Source organism: Oryza sativa, chromosome 4 (genome assembly GCF_034140825.1).
Source record: "Oryza sativa Japonica Group chromosome 4, ASM3414082v1".
In the NCBI taxonomy this organism is placed as follows: Eukaryota; Viridiplantae; Streptophyta; class Magnoliopsida; order Poales; family Poaceae; genus Oryza; species Oryza sativa.
The window spans coordinates 20,683,358-20,706,925 of NC_089038.1; the positions used below are offsets into that span (position 1 = coordinate 20,683,358).

Sequence of the window (23,568 nt, forward strand, 5' to 3'; positions counted from 1 at the left end):
TGCGAGTGCAACAGCGGGTCCAGATCAAAACACGTGTAATTTTCCTGATCGTTCATGTGGGTAGTCCTGCGTCGTTTCTCGTGGAATTCGTCTAAAAACCTCCGCGTCCAAACACGGCATCATTCTTCGGTTCCTTGCAGCAGTTTTTGGAAGGTAGCAATGCACGCCGTGTATGCATGTATCGCCGCGCAGAGATCCACACCTTAATCGAGTGCTTGCCGCTTGCTAGGCTAGTGTAGCCATCATGCCCATTGCCACTACACCGAACAAAAAATACTCCTCCCATCTATGTTACCACAGTGCTACTACACTGCACATTATGCGTGCGTACACAACACAACCCAAGAGTGTACACAGTAGTACTACATAGCTGCTACCTACTCTTCACTTTCACCATGTGAGCAAGCATGGCACAGCATGGAATTTGGCCAGCTACATATGCAAGTATATGCAGGAAAATTTTGCTGGTTATGGGGGGTATGGGTGCTCAAGAGTCTGCAAGCTCCATGATAATTTTTCACCACCCCCTGACACGGCCAACGTGTCTGGATTTCTTGTGCTAGCTGGTATGGTTGGCCGGGAGGAGGGGAGAAAAAAGTTTTCCATGGGGCGAATTGATGCGCCACATTGACCGGCCCTGTTCTGCCTTTTTGCCAAAGCCCATTCATTATGCCCACGCACATCTAACTTTCTGCCCCCCTGCCCATGTACTTCATTGCATCTGCCTTCTACCATCATGCCTTTCTAGAAACCATGCAGCTCATTATTTGCTGCCCCTGATCTGATCAGGCAACAGCTTCTTCCAACAGGCACAGCTTTTTATTTATTCAAATGGAGATGCAGTACGTGCCATACGTATATAATATGTGTATGGGAAATGAAGCAGGGAGAAGCTTCAGCCCAATTATGATCCTGAAAACAAATTAGCAATGCAGCTAATGTACATTGGTTAAGACCATCGAAAAGATTGTCACAAAGCACAGGTACCTTTGTCAAATGCAGCAATGACAACCGGTTTGCTGCGGCATAACATATGCATCCTAACAATTTCTTTTCCAGGGAATCTTTGCTTGCAATGCGAACTTTCCCCCCCTTAAAAAGATTTTTTAAAAAAGGGAAAGCAAGCTAGACAACATTAGCCATTTCGAGTAAGATCTGCCTTTCATTTCCATGATCATGATCGCTAACATTGTGTAAGTAGCAGTAGATTCTACCTAGTGGGCGGCGGGATCGGTAAAGATCTCTCCGAGGGAGGGAAAAGAAAAGGGTGAGGTTGGCATGAGCACAAGAACTGGGAATCCAAATGATGGCTTTGCTTTTAATTGGTGATCATGGTTGTACGCTCGTACTCCCCTGGAATCTTAATTGCCTGTCTCCATGGGCAGCAGCTTGCAACTGCAAAGCAAAGACGACTCCATGCATCCATTGAAATGGATGGCCATGACAGTTGAGGTCGCTACTGCTACCGGGTCACAGGGAATCATTACATCGATGAAAATATGATTTCATACGTACATCATCCATACGTGCAATGAAATTTTCTCAGGCTTTAGACAGGAAGTGTTTTAAAGGCCACAAGAGCAACAAGATCGTTCCCGTATCCCTGCATTAAAATTTTTCAGGTATTTAAAAACTGTACATACCAGATTGTACTGTCGTTGTACCGGTCACCAGCTCTGGTTCACCGTGTGCCTGCTCCAATCTCTGTTCTTGATTATTCAAAAGATGTGCCAATCTCCTGTGTGCTCTGAAAAAGGTATTGCCACGACTAACTTAGGCTGGACCATCATTCATAGTCCATCTGGGAAAACATAATAATACCGTTAGAGCAGGTACAATAGCAGGCTATAAGCCAGTTATAACATATTTTAAAGAGATAAAGGAAGAGAGAGAAGAGCAGCGGGCTACAGATCTATAGCCAGCTACAGCACGGACTCCAAAATGTAATGTGTGTATGACAGGTGGGACTAGGTGTTAATTGTACGTAAGCAACTATTGTATATATTAGCTATTACATTGGTTATAGATGATTTGAAACTATTAGAGGGCTATACTATTAAACTTGATCTTAGAGAAACAATGCAAATATGCAGTTTGATCCATATAAATTTCACTGATACGAAACGGAGCTTGAGAGTATGTGCAGTGCAGTCCTCTTCTCCGTGCCTCGACGGACCACACATCTGATGCCAAGTACCAGCTTGCATTTGTGAGTTCCGAAAGGGCATAAGCGTAATCCGGCTGTCTCCACGCATGTCTCCACAAGGATCCCCCTGTGCAAGCTAGGGCCAAGCCTTGTGTTTAGGCCAGGGAGCTGTATTAGCTGCAAAGATTGCTATCTTATATATGCAGCCTAGAGAGTCCAGGACTCCAAGCTGTCCAACATCATTGCCCGCTTCTCTTTTTCTTCCTCTCCCATTCTCAGCTCCAATCCTATTTTTGCTGTCAAATACTACTACTACTACTCCCTCCGTTACTAAATATAAGTATTTTTAGAGTTTTTCATAGGAACTAAGAAGGTGAAATTAAACAGAGATGGTTCTAATTAATTAAAGATGAGGGAGTACGTGAAGAAATTAAATGGCAGGTGATTGTGATAGGTTGAGATGAAAAAGTTGATAAAAAAGTTGCTATATTCTAGAACAAATTTTGAACGCTGGAAGTTGCTAGTAGGATTGTGATTGCAAGTAGGATTTTTCTTCACAGATTCTGTTACTTGTAACAATCACACTATCATACTCATCAAGATGCTTTTGAAATCAATAACAAGCGTGTGATATAGGCCAAGGGGAAAAGGAGGGAAAAGAAGGTATACATGAGAGGGATATGTCATAGTCATACGGCATGCAGTAAAAATTGGAGGTGTGTGTGTGTGAGAGAGAGAGGAGTGTAAGGAGAAGCCACAATTGTGCGGCATTCAATTGGGTGGTGAGGGGATCATGATCACCTGAGGGTGGTATTAAAGGAAGGGGGTGCAGTAAGTAATAATAATCCTGGTAAAAGAGGAGGGGGAAGAAAATGAAAAAGGGGAGAGGAGGGAATGATGAGCGAGGACCCGGAGATGAGCCATCATTACGAATCTTGGGCCGTCCAAGGCCCATCATCATCATCATTTGAAGCCTTCGTCGTACCTCTCATTCGCTTGCTCACACCGTCTTCTCACTCTCTCATTCGCTCTCTCGCCATTTGGCTTTGGCCAGCTGAATCATTAGGGCACAACCAGCTAGCACAAATTACAGCGGCTGTCCCTTGTCAAAAGGCTACAGAAGAAGTTCTTGACTCTCGCAATGCAACGAGATGGTTGAGAGCATCTCTAAAATTGAGAGAGGAGCTAAATTAATTTGGTTCTTCCTACCTTCATACGAAAAAGCCTCTCTATCCATCACATATTAACATTCCGCTCTATATTTCTGCATACTCTAACATGTTCTTTATATCCCACATTCCTACCCTCCATAGAATCAGATCAACAAAATTTCAATCAAAAATAATTCATAACATCAGTCAACAGAGAAACACACTACCATTTCAATTAAGGCAAAATTGGTTATATAGCATCGAAAGTTCACGTTTTTGGTTTTATAGCACCGAAAGTTACCGGTTCACTTTAATAGCACCCAAAGTTCACTATGTTCCCATTTTTAACACTTCCGTCAATTCTTGATCGTTTTCCGTCCGTCTTGATCCAGCCACACACACGATATGACGTTTCTACCCCTCACAAGTACAAGTATAATGCATGTCAATGAGGGGTAGAAATGTCATATCATGTGTGTGGCTGGATCAATAACGATCAAGACGGACGGAAAAATTGACGGAAGTGCTAAAAATGGGAACAGGGTGAACTTTGGATGCTATTAAAGTGAACCGGTAACTTTCGGTGCTATAAAACCAAAAACGTGAACTTTCGATGTTATATAACCAATTTTGCCTTCAATGGTCAATTAAATTCATTCATAGCAGAGAGAAACGCAAATCTCACCCTCTTCGTCTAAATCCAATGAAGGGAAAGGAATGAGAGGAAGACGTGGTTGGAGCAATGGATTAGTTAGTTAGATGGGATGGGAACACATATGGATAGTCTATTAAAACCCCTTTTGAGATGGAGAGCCGTATAACCACTTCTGTTAGAGAGATTCTTCAACTATGCAACCGTTCCAATATATAAGCTTTTTTTTAAGCATATGGGTAATTTTACTATTCTTGAGAAAGTATCTAGAGTTACCATACTTTCTAGTGTAAAATTTAGTATCTCTAGATACTAAGTACGAAGTATCTCAAGGTAACTAAAAATTTTAGTATAAAATTTATGTACCTAATTTAGGTACCTCAAGTACTGTAAAATTCCTCTAACCAGATATATAGAAAATGCTTATATTTTGAAATATCGTCCAGGTGCATAGTAAAAAAAATTCCTTGTATATCGGAGCAGAAGAACTATCTTAAGCATTGATAAGAACGTACGTATTTTTTGTGTTTAATAAATAGGAATGGATTGTTGAAGGGGGGAAAAGAGTGCGGCGGCCTAACGATGTTTTCACATCGGCACGAGACGGCGAGATTAGCCGTGCCGTGGTGCAATGGAGCGGGCGGGGTGACGGTGCCGGCATGGTGGTGTGCAGCGGAGGGGAGGAGAATAACGCAGCCACCGTCACGTGAGGGCCGGACCCCCACGGAACCTCATCATTAGCCACCATTTACGCCGTCCCCTCGTTCCCTCGCGTTCAAAGTGCTCGATCATGAGAGCGGACGGGACAATCCCCCCATAAGAGAGCAGGTAGCAGGCTATTAGCCAGCTATAAACATATTTTAATAAGATAAACGATAAGAGAGAAGAGCAGCGGGCTACATATTTTTAGCGGGCTGCGGGCTACAGATTTGTAGCCAGCTGCAGCACGGATTTTAAGAGGCAATGTGTATATGACAGGTGAGATCATATATTAAAATATTGTAAACAACTATTGTATGAATTGGCTATTAAATTGGCTATAGATGAATTAGAGCTAGTAGTGGGCTATACTATTGAACTTGCTCTAACTCGTACGTGCAACGCCCAATTCTTAGGTGGCCCGCGCGTCAGCGAGGGGGAAAGAGCTTCGTATCCACCAACGAACGGCGACGAGCCGGACGGACGGGAAGGGAGGCTTTTCTGCGCCTATAAATAAGCCCCACCACAGAAACGAGCTAGCAAGCACAGCACGCACAGGAAGGCAGGAGGAGAAGCACGCACATACCAGCAGGAGGTGCAGGACTGCGTGCTCCTTCTCGTTGTTCCTTACTCACCTTTTGCCTCTCGCTGCCTTGCCCCACAGCGACCGGTCTCGTAGCTTAGGTAGTAGTAGCCCAGCCTCTCGCATCACTTCACACTCGCTGCCCACCCTGCCTCCTCTGGTGTCGCCGCTCGACCTCTCTCGCCTCTCGTCTCCAACTCCCCAGCAGCGAGCAGCATCTTCATCACAGCTCTCAGCTCCCTGCAGAGAGGAGGTGATGTTCTATTAGTCCCGTCACTTTTGCTTTTTTTCTTTCTTTCTTTCTTTTCTCTCTTCCTTTCATGGTGATTTGCTCTTCTTGTTTGCATGCATGCACAATCATGCGCGGGGGTGTCAAAATGGGGCCTTCTCCTCCACTTTCTCTCGGCGTAACGCCTTTGCGCTTGGCACGCTTTTTGTTTGTTTCTGCTTTGCATGCAATCTGCTTCCTCCAATATGGAGTACCACCTTTGGTTTGTTCAAGCTGTTTTCTTTTTCCATTAGTAGTTGGAAGAGCATGTTAAATATGTATTATTAAGTGTGACCCTACTTGGCTAATTCACTTTCTTGATTACGTAGAAGCTTCAGTGTCTATTCTGTTTTGGCCTCACAATGTGAAAATAATAAGAAAGTAATATAGCAGCAGCTTCTTACAGTACCTCTGAGGATGTAGCCAAAGCAGGGACACCCTGAGTATGCAGGATAATATTTATCGGATCTCGAGCACAATAGTCCACTGTTTCAGCTTCGATGTCGTCTTTCTTCCCCCCTCTCTGCAGCCATAGCAGAGTACATATAATATGAGACTCGAGCATGCGAAAAAGCAATTAAAAAAAAACGTACCGCAACATAAGTCCAAAACAGGGGTCCACACAGTGACGCCACATGGCTGCTAAACTTCGTTATCCTGTTGTTGTTGGTAGCAGGGCACAAGATGGACAGGCTGAACGCGAAGCTGTACCTGCAGAACTGCTACATCATGAAGGAGAACGAGCGGCTGCGCAAGAAGGCGCTGCTGCTGAACCAGGAGAACCAGGCCTTGCTCACCGAGCTCAAGCAGCGGCTCGCCAAGACGAAGGCGGCGGCGGCGGCGGCGGCCGCGACCAAGGCTAACGGCAACGGCAACATGCCCGCCGGCGGCGGCCGCGCGTCCCTCCCCGACCTCAACTCGGCTCCGCCGGCGCACGGCCATGACAAGGCCGTGCCCAAGTCCAAGAAGACGGCCGCCAAGTAATGCAGCTTCGTGGCTGTCATGAACTCATGATCTATGTAGTTTGTAGCCGTCAAGAGTTTTAGCTCTGGGTGTTAGGAACGTTTGCTTAGTGTTTTTAGCCATGGAGCTGCATGCGCGCCTAGTGGTTTGTAGCAGGGTCCTTACGGATGGATATATATATAAGCTAAATCAACTAGGAGTATATATACATAGTTGGGTCGCTGTGTGCTTACTACATGGCAGTGATGTTTCAGCAGCTCTTGCTTTCCTGTCCTGGCTTTCTTGAGCACCACTCGAGCCAGAATATGGCAAATGTCATTTACTGCTTGTTTGATGATAATGTGCCGGTCTAATTTAATGCATTATGCTAGTACTTTGGATTCTGCCTATCCGTATATTGAAGACCTTTTTGTGCAAATTAAAGTATCATAAACACGTTAGTAGTTTCAAATCAAGCACCAAAACTAAGTATGGAGGTTCTTTATTAGGGATATACTCCAAAGGATTAAAAAAACAAAGATCACATGATCTCTATTTAAGATGGCCTAATGAAATGTAGATATGGTGCTGATCGAACTCAAACTGTACAAGAATTGTTGGCTTAATTTAATAAAAATGGAACTGGGGCTGATGCCCTTATGCCTTTTCCTCAGCCTTTAAAACGTACTCCCTGCTTTTATAAGTAGTATTTTGATTTCAGAAAGTCAAATGTGAAAGATTTTGACTAATAATTAGTTAACATAAAAGTACATTTAGTGTATAAAACTTGTACAATTAGATTCATACTTCAAAATACTTTGATTTGTTATCATACTTAATGATTAAACACAAAGATTTTTTAGGATTGCCCACATTCATATAGATGTTAATGAATCTAGACATGTACATGACATAACTTTTGCCCTTCTTTAAAAAATAGTTAAACAGTAAGATATATGTATACCTCTCCATACTTTCTAAGGACCATAAAAGAGTCACTATCTAAAACCTATACTAGAAACCTCAAGGTCAGCGTAACACAGCAGAAAAAAAAAACAAAAACAAAAACAAAAACACAACATCAATACACTAACCTCCATAATGATTCTCTGCCTCTGTATGGAGCAAGCAAAATCAATGTGAAGTAAACAGTCCCCATCTACTAATAATATGCCAATGAGCAAATATGAAGTAGTAATCTCCAGTAGTAACCTGCCAATGAGAAAAAAAAGGCATCTCAGCATGTGGAACACAATGATGTCAAGTACTCCCTCCATATACGCCGTTGACTTTTCAAACAACGTTTAACCATTCGTTTTATTCAAAATTTTTATGCAAATATGAAAATATTTATGTCATGCTTAAAGAACATTTGATGATGAATCAAGTCATAATAAAATAAATGATAATTATATAAATTTTTTGAATAAGACGAATGGTCAAACGTTGGATAAAAAATCAATGACGTCATACATTAAAATATGGAGGTAGTATTTATTAATCACACTAGCTATCAGCTATAATATGCTGATCACCTGAAATCAATTGTTAAAATTTTTGGCTACACTAGAGAACACATATTGTGTTCTTTAAAGTAAACTACCATAGTCATTACTCCATATTGGCGATGAATGCTACATTTGCAAATGTCAGTACAAAGTGCAGAGCTTAACTCTAAGAGAATATAACACTGCATTATAATTGTTGAGTTTGATTATGTGTTTGTGAGTTGCTCACAAGCCACCAAGTTCTATTAGAACAAATTTAATATATATAGCATATAGTATAAAATCCATTAGCTCAACATTCCTGAGCTGCACAAGAACCACTGTACATTTCTTATCATGACTTTGCTTTTGTCCCACATATCCAAGAATCCAGGAGCTATTGACAGAACATACATTATCACCATTCCTCGATCACATCAACACATCATCCTCTGCTCAGCTGCTATCTTCTACTACAGTTTCACCACGAAACATACAACTAAGTACTATAGTGGTATAGCCCTCCACTCAAACCTTTGGTCTGCGCTGTGACCTGTGAATTGTGATTGTAGCACAGGAAAGATTCTGGGCTTACAAGAAGCCTTTATGATACTCTGAACTATATACTAGTACAACCTCATTAAGCAACAAAAACCAGAGTATAGAAATAAACAATCAAGTTCACATAAGTTGGATGTTCATACCAGTCTCACGGCCTACTTGTCGTTTCTCCCCATTTGATTCAGAAGACATGAAAGGAATTCTAAATCAATATCCAATTATCCAAATGGAGTGAAACTATTTTTAACTTTCACAAAAGATGACATGCAAGGGTAATATGTAGGACATGTTGCTTCCGTGGACCATGATTTTGGCCTTGCATTCCCCAAAAAATACCACATGAGGATAATAAAGAGTTCATTTCGGGACCATTTGGTCCGGGCAGCCTATGCAAGAGGCCAAACAAAAACATGAATGCAACCTGGCACCTGCTAATTCTGTAAAAAATACTTGCTCTTCACTTCGAAAATGATGGTTTTGGATGTCAACAGATGTACATCATGAACAAGGACAAGTAGAAATGAGTATAGCTGCACAAGATCATTGCAAAACAGTGCCAGCTACGTATCATGAATCCCTTACAATCAAATGCATCCCAGTACATAACAGATCATTGTCTGTCAGTAACATGTCCGCAATCCCATTTCTTCTGGAAGATTATATCCAAATTGAGATTATGGGGCATAGCAGCATTTAACATTTATATATGTCATTCATGTAAAATATATGGCACTGAGATGTATGGCAACCAGATGAAATACATTTTGAGACTTGTCTTATCCATGACAAAGATACAATACTAGTGGGTTATAATTCTTGTGTAGTGCAGTATACAATAGTATCACCTGACCGACCAGATTCACGGAAGGGGTGACAGAACAACTAGTTGAAGATCAAGCTATCATCCCTGGCTTCAAACAGTTGGTTTTATTGTTTAAGATGATTTTTTTTAACGGAAAGATGAAAAATCTGAAACAATTATACACAAGAAATGCTAGGGAAATGCTCTGGTACCCCTAAACCGTTTTATTAAAAACTACTAACGCTGTGCGAAATCAGGATCAGCGACAACTATATGTGTCAAAAGCTACATCGATAAAATCATCGATCAAAACAGATGCATCTTATCTTAGCTAAAAAAAAATTGGTTACATCAAGTAGGCTACCAGGCTTATACGCAAGCTAAACTAAGCAGGAAGCTTTGTGCCGTTTTCTTCACCTTTTCTTCTTCCTTTTTAAGAAACTTGCATTTTTCCCACTTTCAACCTTTCATGGCAAGAAAGAGTTACATTGATCCGGCGAAAAAAAAAAGTTGCATTCATCCTACAGTTCCGTCAACTTGCCTTAGCACGCCAGTTCCGTCAACTTGCCTTAGCACGCTGACCAACTACAACGCATCAAATCATAAATGTTCTATACTACAACGCATCAAATCATAAATGTTCTATCAGAACAATAGCTTAGCACGAAGAAAATTTCGTCGGACTCAATGACTAGAAAACAAGAAGCCCCTCGTACAACAATCCGCAAGCAAAGCATCCATGTGGCTACAATTCTACTAATTTGGCACAAACCGACCAAGCGCAAGGTCAGCACATGTCAGGCCACGGCCGGGACCAGGTCAGGTAGACAGAGAAATCTGTATTGATGGCAACACCACAAGAACACCTGATTGCTTGTTTGAACTATCTCTGGATGCGGGGCTACCCTCCTCCTCCTCTTCCCCCACACCAACACAAGACCACAAGCATAATGATCACCCCGTATGCAGGCAGGACGCGCAACTTGAGCAATGGAACAAGGCGGGATGGAGGAACACGATCCCCTTTAATTTCCCTACGGAATCATTCCCCGCACGGCGGCATCCGGGGGGAGAGCCCCGCCCCGCCCCTCCCTCGCTGCCGGCGGAAACAGCGTTTCTACCGCCGCCTCTGAACCGATCGCGACTTGGGGTAATTGGAAGCCTATGCACGTGGGCGGGGAGGCGTCGGTGCAACGGTCGCATCAAGAGTGAGAAGTTCGTCGCAGTGGGGGTGCGTACCAGGTTGGTCGCCGTGGCGCGTCGCCGGCCGACCTCCCGGCCTGGCGGCCGCCCGCCGGCGAGAGGAGGGGCCGGCGATTCGTCTCCGCCCTCTCCGGTTGGCCTCTGCTTCGTTCTCCTTCGCGCAGATGGGGTTAGATGGGCTCATTTAGATGGGATTAAATGGGCCGGGCCGAATGAGGAACACACGTTCCTGGGCTTTTTATTTTGGGCCAGACATGCGGCCTCGCTGAGCGCACACAATCCCATCGGTTTCCCTTCTCTTTCCCGAGACCCCGCGTCCCCGCCGGCTGCCGGCGCACTCACGGCGGCGATGCCCGTCGCGGCGGGGGAGGCCATGCCTCCGCTTCCGCCTCTGCCCTGACGGACCCCCTCGCTCCCCTCCTCCAGAATCCTCTTGCGTCCACGAGACCCGCCGCGATCTCGAATTCGCCGCTCCACCCATGACCTACCTGGCGACGTCCCAATCGTTCCAGTTTCCGATGATCGATTGCTCCCGCAACCGAAGGTTGGGGGGAGAGGAAGCTGCAGGGTTACTCGAGGCGTGATCGCTGACGGGGGCCGCACCGCCGCGTGGAGCAGCCGCTCCGACTCCGAGCCATACTTGGTGAGCGATCGGTTCCCCTACTACTTGTCTGAATTCTGTTCGATTAGTTCGATAAGGGATTGCAGTAGATTGGAAGGGGAGTCCGGGGCAAATTGAAACCACCATCAATGATTCTCTATTTTGAAAAGTTGGAGTTGCTGTAGTGTCTGGGAATTGTTCAGTGGTATACAGTATACTTGGTCTGAACAAAATGTAACTGAACGAGCATCGGATTGTTGAATTGTATTGCATATAATATATGTGATAGAAATTAAGTGTACTTTACTAGACATCTCATATATTTTTGAATTATATATGTGATAGAAATTAAGTGTATTATACTACACATTTCATATCTATTTTGTTGATTTGGCATCGATATTAAGTTCCTCATTGCATTGAAAGAGTTGAGCACTTTGAAACCAGTGTTCATCTTCTTCGCAGATATCTTTTAATGCAGTCATCTCTGCAAATTAATAATCCAGATTGCTACTACATTGATTGTTGACAGTATATCTGTTCTTTTATTCTTTTATATCCAATAGGTACATTCCCCATATTAGGATGTTGCGTGGCTGGACATCTTCAAGGTTCCCATTGGAGTCTAGAATGTTGCGCATTCCTTGTGTTGTTTGACTCTTTAATAGGTATTTACTGGAGGCAGTTTTTATTTTTTACTTGCACCCTTTGTTTCTCTTTCTGAGTACGGATGGATGTTTCGTGATTCGCAGTTCCTTGTGGATCAATAGGGCCTGCTAATAGTAATTAGCGTGAGCACGTAACGTGCTAATCTGAAATAGTTTCAGAATGCAATTTTGATGGGTGAAATAGAAATATAACCAAGAAATGTGTTTCAAGTGCACATCAAATTTTGGTAGGGTTATAATATTTTATTTAGGTTACACATAGATGCAATCATTCAAAAGGAAATAATAAATTCCCACGTGCCGTATCCTCTTTGTCTTATAAGAGCAGATATGCTCATAAAAATAATATGAATGCAAACAAATGGTGGCTGGCAATGGCAATTTAGATTTTTATAAAAAATGGCAGAAGCTATGGCAGACTAATCTTTCATATTTGGTGGAATAGCTGGAAGGAGAGAAATAGAAGTATCTTTCAAAGTTTTTCCACCGATCCATTCCAGGTTTCTTATCTCATTAACAATAAGGTTCTTCCGTACTACTAGCTTGAAGAGATTAACTCATTTGATTTATGTTTTTTTATTTTTTTTGGCTCATTCATTCAATAAACGGTATTTCTTGTATGACATAATATAGCCATGCCCTCAGTTAATCTTTCTTTCTTTAGTACTCGCCACATGTCATCTTCTGAAAGTGAGAGGCATGTAAACATACCTTTTCTTCCTCTACTTTAATGCATTAGGCAGCACTCTTGCCATAATTAAAAAATTGTTTGTGATTATTGATAGTTAGTACTAAAAAGTTAAAAAGTGGGTGTAAAGTTTTAGTGTATATATACCCAATTATGCTCTTTTTAAAACTGCATTGTGATGAAGCTACATTCTAAAGGACTTGCTTCAGGAGGCTGCCAGCATTTGTAGCAAACTTCATAACTCTTTTCTGTTATGCTGAAGTACTAGGAGTTTTAAAGATGAACCCACTCCTGTAGATGAATCACACTTCTGGTAATATTGTTGTAGATATCTTTCTTTAGCAAATTTTATTAACATAAAAATACATGTTTGGTAAAATCAATGTTCAAGAAGGCGATAAACGCTAGATGGTCGACGCCTAGATGCCGCTTAAGGCTGACTTGCTCAGGGGTTTCTGAGCAACTACTTGCATATAGCACAAAAGGGTAGACACAATATAACATCATATGAACACATCAATGACGGCATGGAGAGTTGAGAACTTTGTAGATTTCAGAAAAGAGAAATTAATCACAAGCCACGTACATCAAACAACATCAGTCCTCCAATCCAATGCATTCACAGCAGCCGCACCCAACAAACAAGAGAGTAAAATGAACAGATCATCAATTGCAGTAGAGAGAAAGTAGAGTAGAGCCGTAGCAGAGAGCAAGCAAAGCACATAATTCTAAAAGTAAGATTGGAGAGCAAAACCACCAAATCAGGGCAGCAGCCTAATGAGCTGCGGGATGCCAAATCGTGGTGGCCATCCTGCATCTTGCGCCAAATTGTCGCCTTGGCACCAAGTAATGCTGATTTTTAGAGCACTAAGTAAAATGATATTGAAATTTTCAATAAAATTTCACATACTGGCACTTTGTAAGCATTTTCATTATATTTCACATATTTATTTCACCTGTTGTTCACACAGGACTACCCTTAAACAAAATGGAAATGGTGTAGACATGTGAAACTGATGTGTGGCAGGCCCATAGGATAGGATGCAAACACTTAAGGGCCCCTTTGAATCAAAAGATTTATGTAGGAATTTCATAGGATTCAAATCCTATAGGAAATTTTCCTATTTGGCTCTTTGATTCAAAGGATTGAAGCTTTCCAAATCCTATGAAATTCCTATGGAATGGCACATTGCATGTGGATTTTGGAGGAAATTTAGTAAGAGCTCCAACCTCTTGGAAAATTTCCTTTGAGTCTATCTCTCTCATCCGATTCCTGTGTTTTTTCTGCGCTCCAATCAAACGACCATTCCTGTGTTTTTCCTGTGTTTTGCAATCCTCTGTTTTACACTTCAATTCCTGTCAGAATTATGTGTTTTTCCTATTCCTTCGTTTTTTCTACCCTGCGATTCAAAGGGGCCCTTAAAAGGTGTAGTTTCTTAAATCTTATGAAGAAAAAGTGTTGTTCTCCAAACCGTACAAGTGTAGAGATAACTCGGATTTATGAAATCTACACTGTTTTCTCTGTCAAAAGTCTAAGCAAGTAAATATGTACGGGGAGGGAATTTACGTAGAAATGTATGCATAAATCGGCTCTTCTCGGCTGTCATTTTCAAAGATGCAGCCTTGCATGAAATAGAACTTGTCAATAATGTCTAGTTCTAGCAAATCCACTTACAATGTCTCTTTGAGTTTGTTCAACTGTTTTGAAAGAAGAAAATCCCCTGAAGTAACTTCCATCCATCTATTGATCACCAAAGCTGGAACTGTGTGGCAATAATGTTTGGTAAATTTGGAGTAGAAACAGACAACTTGGCCAAAAAACACGTACTATATTTAATAAGGCACACAGGGTTTTGCACATCAATCACCGTACGATATCTGTCATGTATATGAGTTGTAATCCATGATGCATATGCTAGCTAGGTTCACTGGACTTGATCTGTAGTAGGGGGCATGTGCCTGGGGGAATGACAGCTTTTGCAGTGTGCTTCAAACTGTTAGAAGGAAAAATTCACAATTGAAATATTCATGCTTATGGTTACAGTGTTACACTGAAGGGCACTACTGCACTCTAATAGGCATTAGCTGAAACAGCGATCCAGTTTCTGATCATCTAAATAACTTCAGAGCATGCATTGCTAAAATGTACATTATTTTTGCATGACCCGGCAATAACGTAGATTAAGCCATGGATAACTGTGAGTTTGTGAGCAGGACTGCTGCTTCATGCGTGTAATCATGCCAAGGAGTGGGGATGAACAGAAGAAAGGAGTACTCTCATATTCCGGCGGGCTGTGAAGAAGTGGGGTTAAAGCACCAAAGATTAAGACGGTATCCAGGATTCGACACGTCGGTGAGGCTACCTTCAAGTCTGGAGTGGCTCGAAGACCGAGGAATATCCTGTCTGTTGCAAAGACCTAGCAATACTGTAAGTGCCTCTCTTACGTCCCATATTTTTGCCTGTCAAATCTGCGAAATGTCTCGCATGTTTGCTAATGCTAGTTTATTGGAGCACGCTGTACGGCGGTGCTGTTTGATAATTCAAATGGTGTGCCGTCTGGTACACTTAGGGAAACATGACCTGAGAATTAACGACAAAAAGATGCATGTGTGTAGCCACAGTAGTTATCTAACGTAAGTTCCAAAGCTTTCATTTAGCTCATTTCGTTATTAAATCTGCAATAGATTTTCCTGCAAGATAGTGCAAACAGATCAGTAAACACTGGCTGCTGAGATATATGGTTGTAGCAGGAAGATAAAGCCGAAGTACTCTTGCACTCTAGCTAGTATTGCACTCTTATCCAGGCGAAAAGTCTTGCACTCTTGGTAAGATACTACTGGCGGTAGCAGATCGAGCAGCATACTCTTTTTAGTCTCTGGATCGACCGTGGACATTGTGAGTGAACACAGTATGCAATTATTGGCGCCAGATGCTCATGAACACGTAAATGTTCGCCCTTGTTCATAGACTGTCTGGGGCTATAACAAATTAATAGTAAGGTCAGCACTTTTGGCCAAGTGATCAGGATAAAGTAATACTGTATAATCTACTTCCTCTGTCCCATATTAAATTTATTTTTAGCTCCTTGTATTTGTTACAAAATAAATTCATTTTTAGAGTAATTATTGCATCGGAGTTTGTGAAAAGTAGGGAATAATGATATTGAGAGTATAGATAAAGTGATGAATAATTACATTGGGGATATAATAAAGTAGGGGTATTCTAGTCGTTTTCTTTTATATTGATATGTGTGAGATGGGTGAAAAATGAACTTTTTTTGGGACGGAGCTAGTAACAAGTTTTGGTTTGATGTGCTTAATTTGGAGCTGGTGGCGTTGAGAGTTAAGAGACAATGTTGTTGCGGCTTAACTGAACATATCAGGAAATCAACTAAAGTTTCATTTTCTTACAAGGCTAGAGAAACCCATTACTTACCTGGAAACAGAAAACAATTGTTAGTATATGAGAACAAACTAGTGGAATTAATGAACAGTTTAATATTGGGTGTATATGCCCTGGTAGGTGCATGCCGTATCATGCATCACGGATTGTATGGCTAATCTATTGTTAGCTAGTATTGAGTGCCGATGTATTCAAGTGTGATCTGACCAACCTTTTTTAATTTAAAAACAGATGACCCATAAGATTGCTTCTGCTTCCTATATTTGGGAAAGTTAATTTTTTTCCTTTGCCGGGGTATAGTCCGTGGTCCTGGACAAAAGATTCTATAACAATTAACAAATTAAACCCGCTTCAGCGGCTATATGCAATGCCAATGCTGAATATTGGTCAATTGGATTAAAACATATACAGATATATATTACTGAAGAAGGAGCGCACATGCATTATAAACCTACTATAGCTTAGCTTGGATGCTAGCAGTGACAGGAGTATGATATATATCAATTCGGTAATTGTTAATTAGTAACGTACTCCACTTCTTATTACGTGTGAACTTAATGTTACTCAAAAGAGCTGCAAGGTGCAATCCCCTTCTTGTCAAGCCATCTAAATTCGTATGTAGTTTCTTAAAACTACATTATATATTTCGACCTATTAATTATAGCCACAGCATCATGATTTTTATATACTGTGATATTATTATAGTTTCGAACCATAATAATACCATATGCATATATGTCATCTACAGTATCGGTGTAGAATTTGCACATTTTAGTATCAAGCAGAATAATCTCTGATATAAAAAGTATTGCTTCGTGCAGTGATGATGAATGTATACATGTTCTTTTAAGAGAACAAATTACAGCGACAAGGATTGGAAGGTCCATGGACGTCAAAAGGTACGTAACACATGTACTTTCGTCCTATTTCTTTCCTGGACATGTTTGCTTGCTTGATGTATATGCTCTAATAGTAAGCTAGGATTCCAGTGAATATCAATGCCTTTCTTCGTTCTTCTAATGGTACATGTTTAATCCATGGTACTATATATCAGTTAATTTTATAAAGAAATCTACGATAACTAAAGCAAAAATACGATCGATAACATTGAGAATTAAGACACTTTAATGATTACTCCAAAACCTAGTTCTCTCTGTCTCTCTCTAGTTAGTCTGGAGGTTGCAGATTGCATTGTGCATGCAAGGCTGCAAGAGACTAGTGTATTTTCCCCTTATCATCCTAGCTAGATATATTATAGTTCTATAGTTCTGTATACAGTTTGCTGCATTAACGAGCAGACTGCTCTACCTTAATTTGTTCGGCAATATTAACCATTTTACCCGGCAAAACCATCCCATTAAATAATTGTAATTGTATACTCTCTTCGGTCATAAATATTTGATATTTAAAACAAAATCTTGTGAAACTTTTGACCATTAATTGTTTTCTCAAAATGCTTTGTTTAAATGCATCAACTTATTCTAATATAAGATTGATGGGCAAAGTCTTAAAAATTTGACAATTTTAGTTCCATTTATGGCCAAAACTTGTGCAACCATTTACTTGCTCAATTTTTAAATATATAACACTGTTGATTTTTAGATATGATATTTAACCATTCATCTTATTAAAAAAATATGATGCAAATATTTTAAAAAAATATAAGTCACGCTTAACGTATTTTGTGTTAAACATCAAATTTATGACTGGAGGGAGCAATTGATTCATTCACCTGGCTACAGTACGCAGTACGTTCCGTGTGACAATTTTCGTTTCATTTTGTTCATTTGCATTTTATATTAATTCACGACAGCACAAAATCAGTTATTATATCTGTTATTTTCCATACAAGGTTTGTTTTTCTTGACTTTGCAAGGTTATAGCTAGACATAATACTTTTTTAATAAATTCTACGTTTTACCATTGACAAGTAATTGGTTCTACAAATTACCATCAACGAATCTAATTTTTACGAAATACCATCACACACGCACTTTTCTTTTTCTTTTTCATCGTTATTAATGGACTATTAGTTGATTGACTTAGATAAACCCCATATAAAAAGTTCACTTTACCCTAAAATATAAGGACTGCCTAAGCTGATATTGCACTTCTAAGGGTGGTCTCTAGAACACCACAAAATAGATTTTTCTCCCGCCTCCTCTATATACTAGTACTAAGTACTTATATAGTACATGGGGAACCTTGAGTAAAGGGATCGGACAAATCTATTATAACTTATTAAAGGAATAGTAAAAGGAGCCTTCACGTTCACTCTCACAGCTTAGAAATTCTCACATTAATCGGGGAAAAAGAAAAAACAGAGTCCATATAGGAATACAATTTAAAAACAGCTGAAACTCGGAATTTTAAATAAGGAATATAGAAAAAAGAGACTAGAGTCCATACCGGTATACAATTTTGAACTGTTTGAAATTCAGAATTAAAAAATAGGAAAACTAAAACTAGAGGTCAGAGTCCCTATAGAAATACAATTAATAAGAAATATTGAAAGAAGATTATATAGCCCATATAGAATATAATTTAGAAAAGAATAAAATTCGGAATTAAAAAATAAAAAAATATTAAAAGATGAGTTTAGAGTCCATATAGAAATACAATTAGAAACAACGAAAATTTGGAAATTAAAAAAGGAATATTGAAAGAAGATTCTAGAGTTCATATAGGAATTTAGAACAAACTGAAAGTCGAAATTAAGAAAAACAATAAAAGTAGAGTTTAGAGTCCATATAGAAAAATAATTTAGAAATAATTAAAATTAAAAATTAAAAATTAAAAATAAGCAATATTGGAATAAGAGTCTAGAGTCCATATAAGAATATAATTATTTTGGAATTAAAAAAAGAATATTGGAAAAAAACTTAGAGTCCATATAGGAATATAATTTATAAAAACATAAATTCGAAATTAAAAAATAAGAATATTGAAATAAGAATATAAGGTTCATATAGGAATTTGAACTAACTGAAAGTCATAATTAAAAAAAATTAAAAGTAGAATTTAGAGTCCATACAGAAATACAATTTATAAATAACTAAGCTTCAAATCAAAATTTTAAAAATAAGCATGATTGGGAGAAGAGTCTAGAGTCCATATAGGAATATAATTTAGAAATAAGTAAAATTCGAAATTAGAAAGTAATAAATAACTATCAATACAATAGAAATTCAAAATTGTGTTGTTATTTTTAATATATCTTAATAATAAATATAAAAATATTTAAGCTATTATATGAGAAAAAAAATATAACGATGCTACCATGCTAGTTAATCTGAAGGCGTGCACTTCAAATTAGTTGTGCAAAGTGTGTGATGACTTTTTCGTATATTGCCTCTACAAATTAATTAATTCCAGCTGGGCAAGCATGCATGTTAGATATATACCTCAGCCTGGCATATATAATTTTGTGTCACTTGTTCATACATATATAACTAGGCATATATAATGATTTAGAGAGAAGCATAAAACTAGCGCAGCACACGACCATTGCAGGCACATATGCTAATGATCTAATATTACCAAATCAACCAAAAGGTTAATGCAAATGATGGGAAAGGGGAGGCCAAGAATTGATGCTCTTCTCATCCGCAGCCATATTAACATTATACAACCACCTAGAACAGATACGGCAAGAGTACGACTAAACATATATATGCACCGGCCTGAGCTATATAAATAGCAATGCATATGTCTTGTCACAGGAAAGCTAGCTATAGGACGGGATTCAGATCGATCGAGAAAAATATATGATGGTCATATCAAACACTCACAATCAGACCAAGCTAGCAAACGATCGAAATCAAACTAGGATCATGCCATAAAAGTACAAACACGTTACTGCAAGCTGCAAAAGTGCATATATAGCTAGCTGCAGCCACTCACACACGCACATAACAGGATAAATATAGTAGCTTGTAACTGACAAAGTGAGTACTAGAGAGCCATGGCCACTTCCTCTTCCTGCCTTCGCCGCCCGACACGTCAATTTAAACTGCTCCCAGTCAACACAATGCATTATGCATCGCCTTTCGCCTCTCCCAGCACCAGCTGTTTCGCCGCCGGCGAACATTGCGATCTTCAGCTGGATATACGCAGGAGCTTGAGATTGACTCAAGCTATAGTGCAACACGTACGAGGCGAGTACGTCTCACGTGTCTCACCTAGCTCTTGCAGACACGGATATATAGGCATATATACCAATTAACTACACTGACGAACTAAACAGTGGCTCGCGCTTGCTGCACCGAGTTCTTATTTGGTTCATACATGGCTAAGCTAATAGTGGCTGATATATATATGCCACTAGGTGATCTAGCTCGATCGATCCCTAGATTATATATGTAGTAGTCCATTCTTAATTAGTTGCAATATATAGTTTGGAAGGCTAGCTGCATCTGCAATTAATATTGCAGGAGGCATATTGCATGCCTGCAAGAGGGGCTTAATTTGGTTTTTGGCAGTTTGGTTAATTAGCGGCGGCGAGCGGCCGTCTCTCGCTGCGCGTTGAAGTAGACGGCGGCGACGGGGAGGCCGAGGTCGTTGTCGGCGGCGAAGCGGCGGGTGCTGAAGTAGTCCCTGGAGGATGGCGGGGTCACCGCCTGACGGCGCTTCTGCTTGAACAGCACGAGGACGAACCTGTGGATGCCAATGTTGGGCTTCGGGCTCTCGTAGCTCACCACCTCCCTCCCTGCGCATACATACATGCATGTATATATATATATAGGTTATTCGTGTAAGTTTGTTCAGAGAAATTAAAGATGATCACAAGCCAATAATCAGCATGCATCATGCGTGTATTGTGCACAGCCATGGGCTCATCAGAGCTCTCGTTTTAATTATTAAACTTGTAAAAGCTAAAGCAAGGTGTACGTATATATATATATATCTGTGAAAAGGACTTACCAAAGGAAGCATCAGTGGTGCCAGGAATATCAGTGACGATCCTGCCAGGGTCAATATATTAATTATGTTAAACTAAAGCGCATACTTTATCAGATTGAGCGCTATTTTATGAGTAGCTGAGCATATATTATATTAGTGATGGCCATTTGTGTTGGTTCAGGTAGGAACTTGCAGTGGTTGTCTACCGGAGGGTGTTTCGCTAGGTAAGAAGTTAATTATTATCTACACTGTACTTCCTCCGGTCATGAAAATATGTTGTCTTAATTAGATATGTTTCATGTCAAACTTTAAATTGAGTCTGGACATCCATATATAATTTTTAAAATATTTATATTGGATGCATGAAAATTATATTAATTGTGTGTAGATTGTCCTAAAAAGGTACTTCTATAAAATTATGAGTTCATATTGTTTTTCAATGTTTTGTAATACAAATTAACAAGGCTGTGTAAATGTCCAAAACATAATGTTTTTTTACCGGAAGGAGTAGCATCAATGACCTAGCTAATTTAGCCATGTATCTGCAGATCACTTCTGGTTTATATTTTTTCATGGATATTTGATACTCATGAGGTTTATTCATGTTTTAACAATAGGAGCCATCTATGGCCTCAGCGGGGATTAATTACTTGTAAAATAATGATATATATTTACCAGTGGAGGTGCTCCCTCAGGTACGGATCACTAGGCCCTGGCACGTCTGGATCTGTCATAACCTGAAGAACATCCACCAACACGCTCATGATTATTAGATAATATCATTATCCTACTATGTTGACATATATTTTCATATCAGATGCACAGAGCTCATAAGCTGTGAAAGCTTGTCAATTTGTGTGCGAGCTGATAATTAATCTGATTAATTATGTCCAGGTGAGGGGCGGCAGGCACAGACCAGTGTGAAGAAAGACCTCAGGTCGCCGCCCTGAACCTCGACTCGCGGCTTGGACACGACCGCCGACGGGAATAACTCGTGGCCGTTGAACACCTGCTTGTTGGAGCTGTAGGTCGCCGTCATCTTCACCGTGGGGTTGAAGTTGTCGATGACCTCTCCGATCACCTTCCCGACGACGAGAGGCTCCAGCACCCTAGACATGGTGGCTAGCTGCAAGAGGCTAATCTCTTGAGAACGTACTGAAGGGAGAGAAGGTGAATACCGGTGATGAGATCGAGAGGGTGTGTGTATAGTAGCTCGTGGTGTGTAGGTAAACACGAGATAAACAGTCTCGAGTGGTTGCTGGTCTTGCTGATGACAATGGGAGGGCCGGCCGGGGCTCTATTTATAGCTGCGTGGAGCCGATGGATCGAACTGATAAGGAAAATGTATAAACAATGTAAAGTATTAGAAAATATGTAAATTGTCCCATCTTCATTTTCGCCTAAATGTACCAGCTGAATTAATTATTAAACTGACACACAACTCCAAAAGGTTTAAAACCTTATTCCTTTTTCACCCTCTTTTTCAATGTTTGAATCTCAAGAAAATAACCTGATTCTAAAATGTGCCATATGAGAGCATTTGTTCGAGTTATAGTATTTACGAGCTTGCTGATAAACAAGGCATAGAACCTACATTTCTCAAAAGAAGAAAAGTGTCTTGCCATCTATATCTGCGCCTACAATGTCCCAACCGGAGGTAGATTCACACATACCGCACTAAATAAAAGGCCTGAAACAGTTAGTCCGTATAGCAAGGACAGTTTAAATCTCACTCTCTTTGAGAGTGCCATTGAAACTTGCTTGAGTGTCTTCTGCAAAAATTGGTTTATTTCCTTTTGTGATAACGATGTGTACGGTACTATATGGAGTATCTGCTTATCAAAATGCCGTGTTCCTTTTTTTCTTTTGCTTGATATAGAAACACTTTGAAAAGGCTGTAGAACACCGAAAAACTTGTAACTATTTTACTCCATTCATAAATATGTATCGTTTTGAGATGGAAGTATATACGGCCAAACCTTAAAACCTTAAATTATTTTTTTTGGAACACAGTTGATACACAAACGCTCGTATATACACGCGGACACTTACCATTATAAACACATACGTACATCCTGCCTCTATAAGTACCTCTGAAAAACGTATGAACCGACATGTCTTGAGACTTGAGATTCACAACGAAATCACCATAGACTTATTAATATATAAAAAATCATTAAGTTTTGACAAGAACAAAAGATATTAGTATTTATCATGAAAAATGCTTCCATGCATGTTTGAAAATTTTCATAAATATATATTAGAAAAAAAATTCAACTTATTGCAATAAAGTTTTCATTGCGAAAAATAGGTTTCTTTGTAATGATGATATAATATTTGTATTGAAGATTGTGTAAACATGTTAAACAACACGCACAAGAGGGAGCATTGGTTAGCACTCGGTAAGCCTCCGTCAGGAGACTTTTCAACCTTCTTGACATGATAGAGCTAGCCTTCCTATCTATACTCCTGCAATTCCGATTTCTTCAGTTTTCGTAGTTTTTTCTCCTTGGGAAACATGATACATGCCGTATTATTTAGTAAAAGTTTGTATTTTGTTTTTTTAAAAAAGACCCTCGTCCATGCGCAAAATCCGTTTTTAGGAACAACGAGCCAACACCGTATCGATCGGTTAAGCCTCGCTCATGAGACTTTTCGACCTTCTTGCTTGACATGACATAGCTAGATTCATACTAGCTCCCTCCATCCTCTTTTATGTATATGACGTTGACTATTAACCAACATCATATATAAAGCAGAGGGAGTATATATTTATTTGACATGGCAACGTAGGAGCATCTTACAATTGGCT

At 40.0% G+C, this 23,568-nt stretch overlaps 3 protein-coding genes and 1 long non-coding RNA gene across 4 annotated transcripts; 2 read left to right on the forward strand and 2 right to left on the reverse strand.

Annotated features, from left to right (window-relative positions):
• Positions 1-234: 234 nt before the first annotated feature.
• LOC4335771 (uncharacterized) lies at positions 235-10,652 on the reverse strand. Its single transcript, XM_066309987.1, has 6 exons — positions 10,531-10,652; positions 7,536-7,653; positions 5,909-6,022; positions 5,284-5,471; positions 1,644-1,747; positions 235-912 (listed from the first exon to the last, which is right to left on the reverse strand). Exons 2-6 carry the CDS (start codon positions 7,539-7,541, stop codon positions 905-907), a joined length of 420 nt encoding a protein of 139 aa, XP_066166084.1. The 5' UTR covers positions 7,542-7,653; positions 10,531-10,652; the 3' UTR covers positions 235-904.
• On the forward strand, positions 5,336-6,851 carry LOC136356271 (protein LITTLE ZIPPER 4-like). The gene is made up of 2 exons (XM_066309988.1): positions 5,336-5,484; positions 6,176-6,851. The coding sequence occupies exon 2, from the start codon at positions 6,184-6,186 to the stop codon at positions 6,481-6,483; it is 300 nt and encodes a 99-aa protein (XP_066166085.1). The 5' UTR covers positions 5,336-5,484; positions 6,176-6,183; the 3' UTR covers positions 6,484-6,851.
• Positions 10,653-10,761: 109 nt separating the features above from the next.
• On the forward strand, positions 10,762-22,153 carry LOC9270726 (uncharacterized). The gene is made up of 7 exons (XR_001545061.3): positions 10,762-11,137; positions 11,662-11,763; positions 14,666-14,879; positions 16,676-16,753; positions 20,938-20,980; positions 21,374-21,451; positions 21,651-22,153. It is a non-coding gene; the product is annotated as an uncharacterized lncRNA (long non-coding RNA).
• LOC4335774 (CEN-like protein 2) lies at positions 19,436-21,873 on the reverse strand. The gene is made up of 4 exons (XM_015778658.2): positions 21,673-21,873; positions 21,432-21,493; positions 20,778-20,818; positions 19,436-20,562 (listed from the first exon to the last, which is right to left on the reverse strand). Exons 1-4 carry the CDS (start codon positions 21,871-21,873, stop codon positions 20,345-20,347), a joined length of 522 nt encoding a protein of 173 aa, XP_015634144.1. The 3' UTR covers positions 19,436-20,344.
• Positions 22,154-23,568: the final 1,415 nt, after the last annotated feature.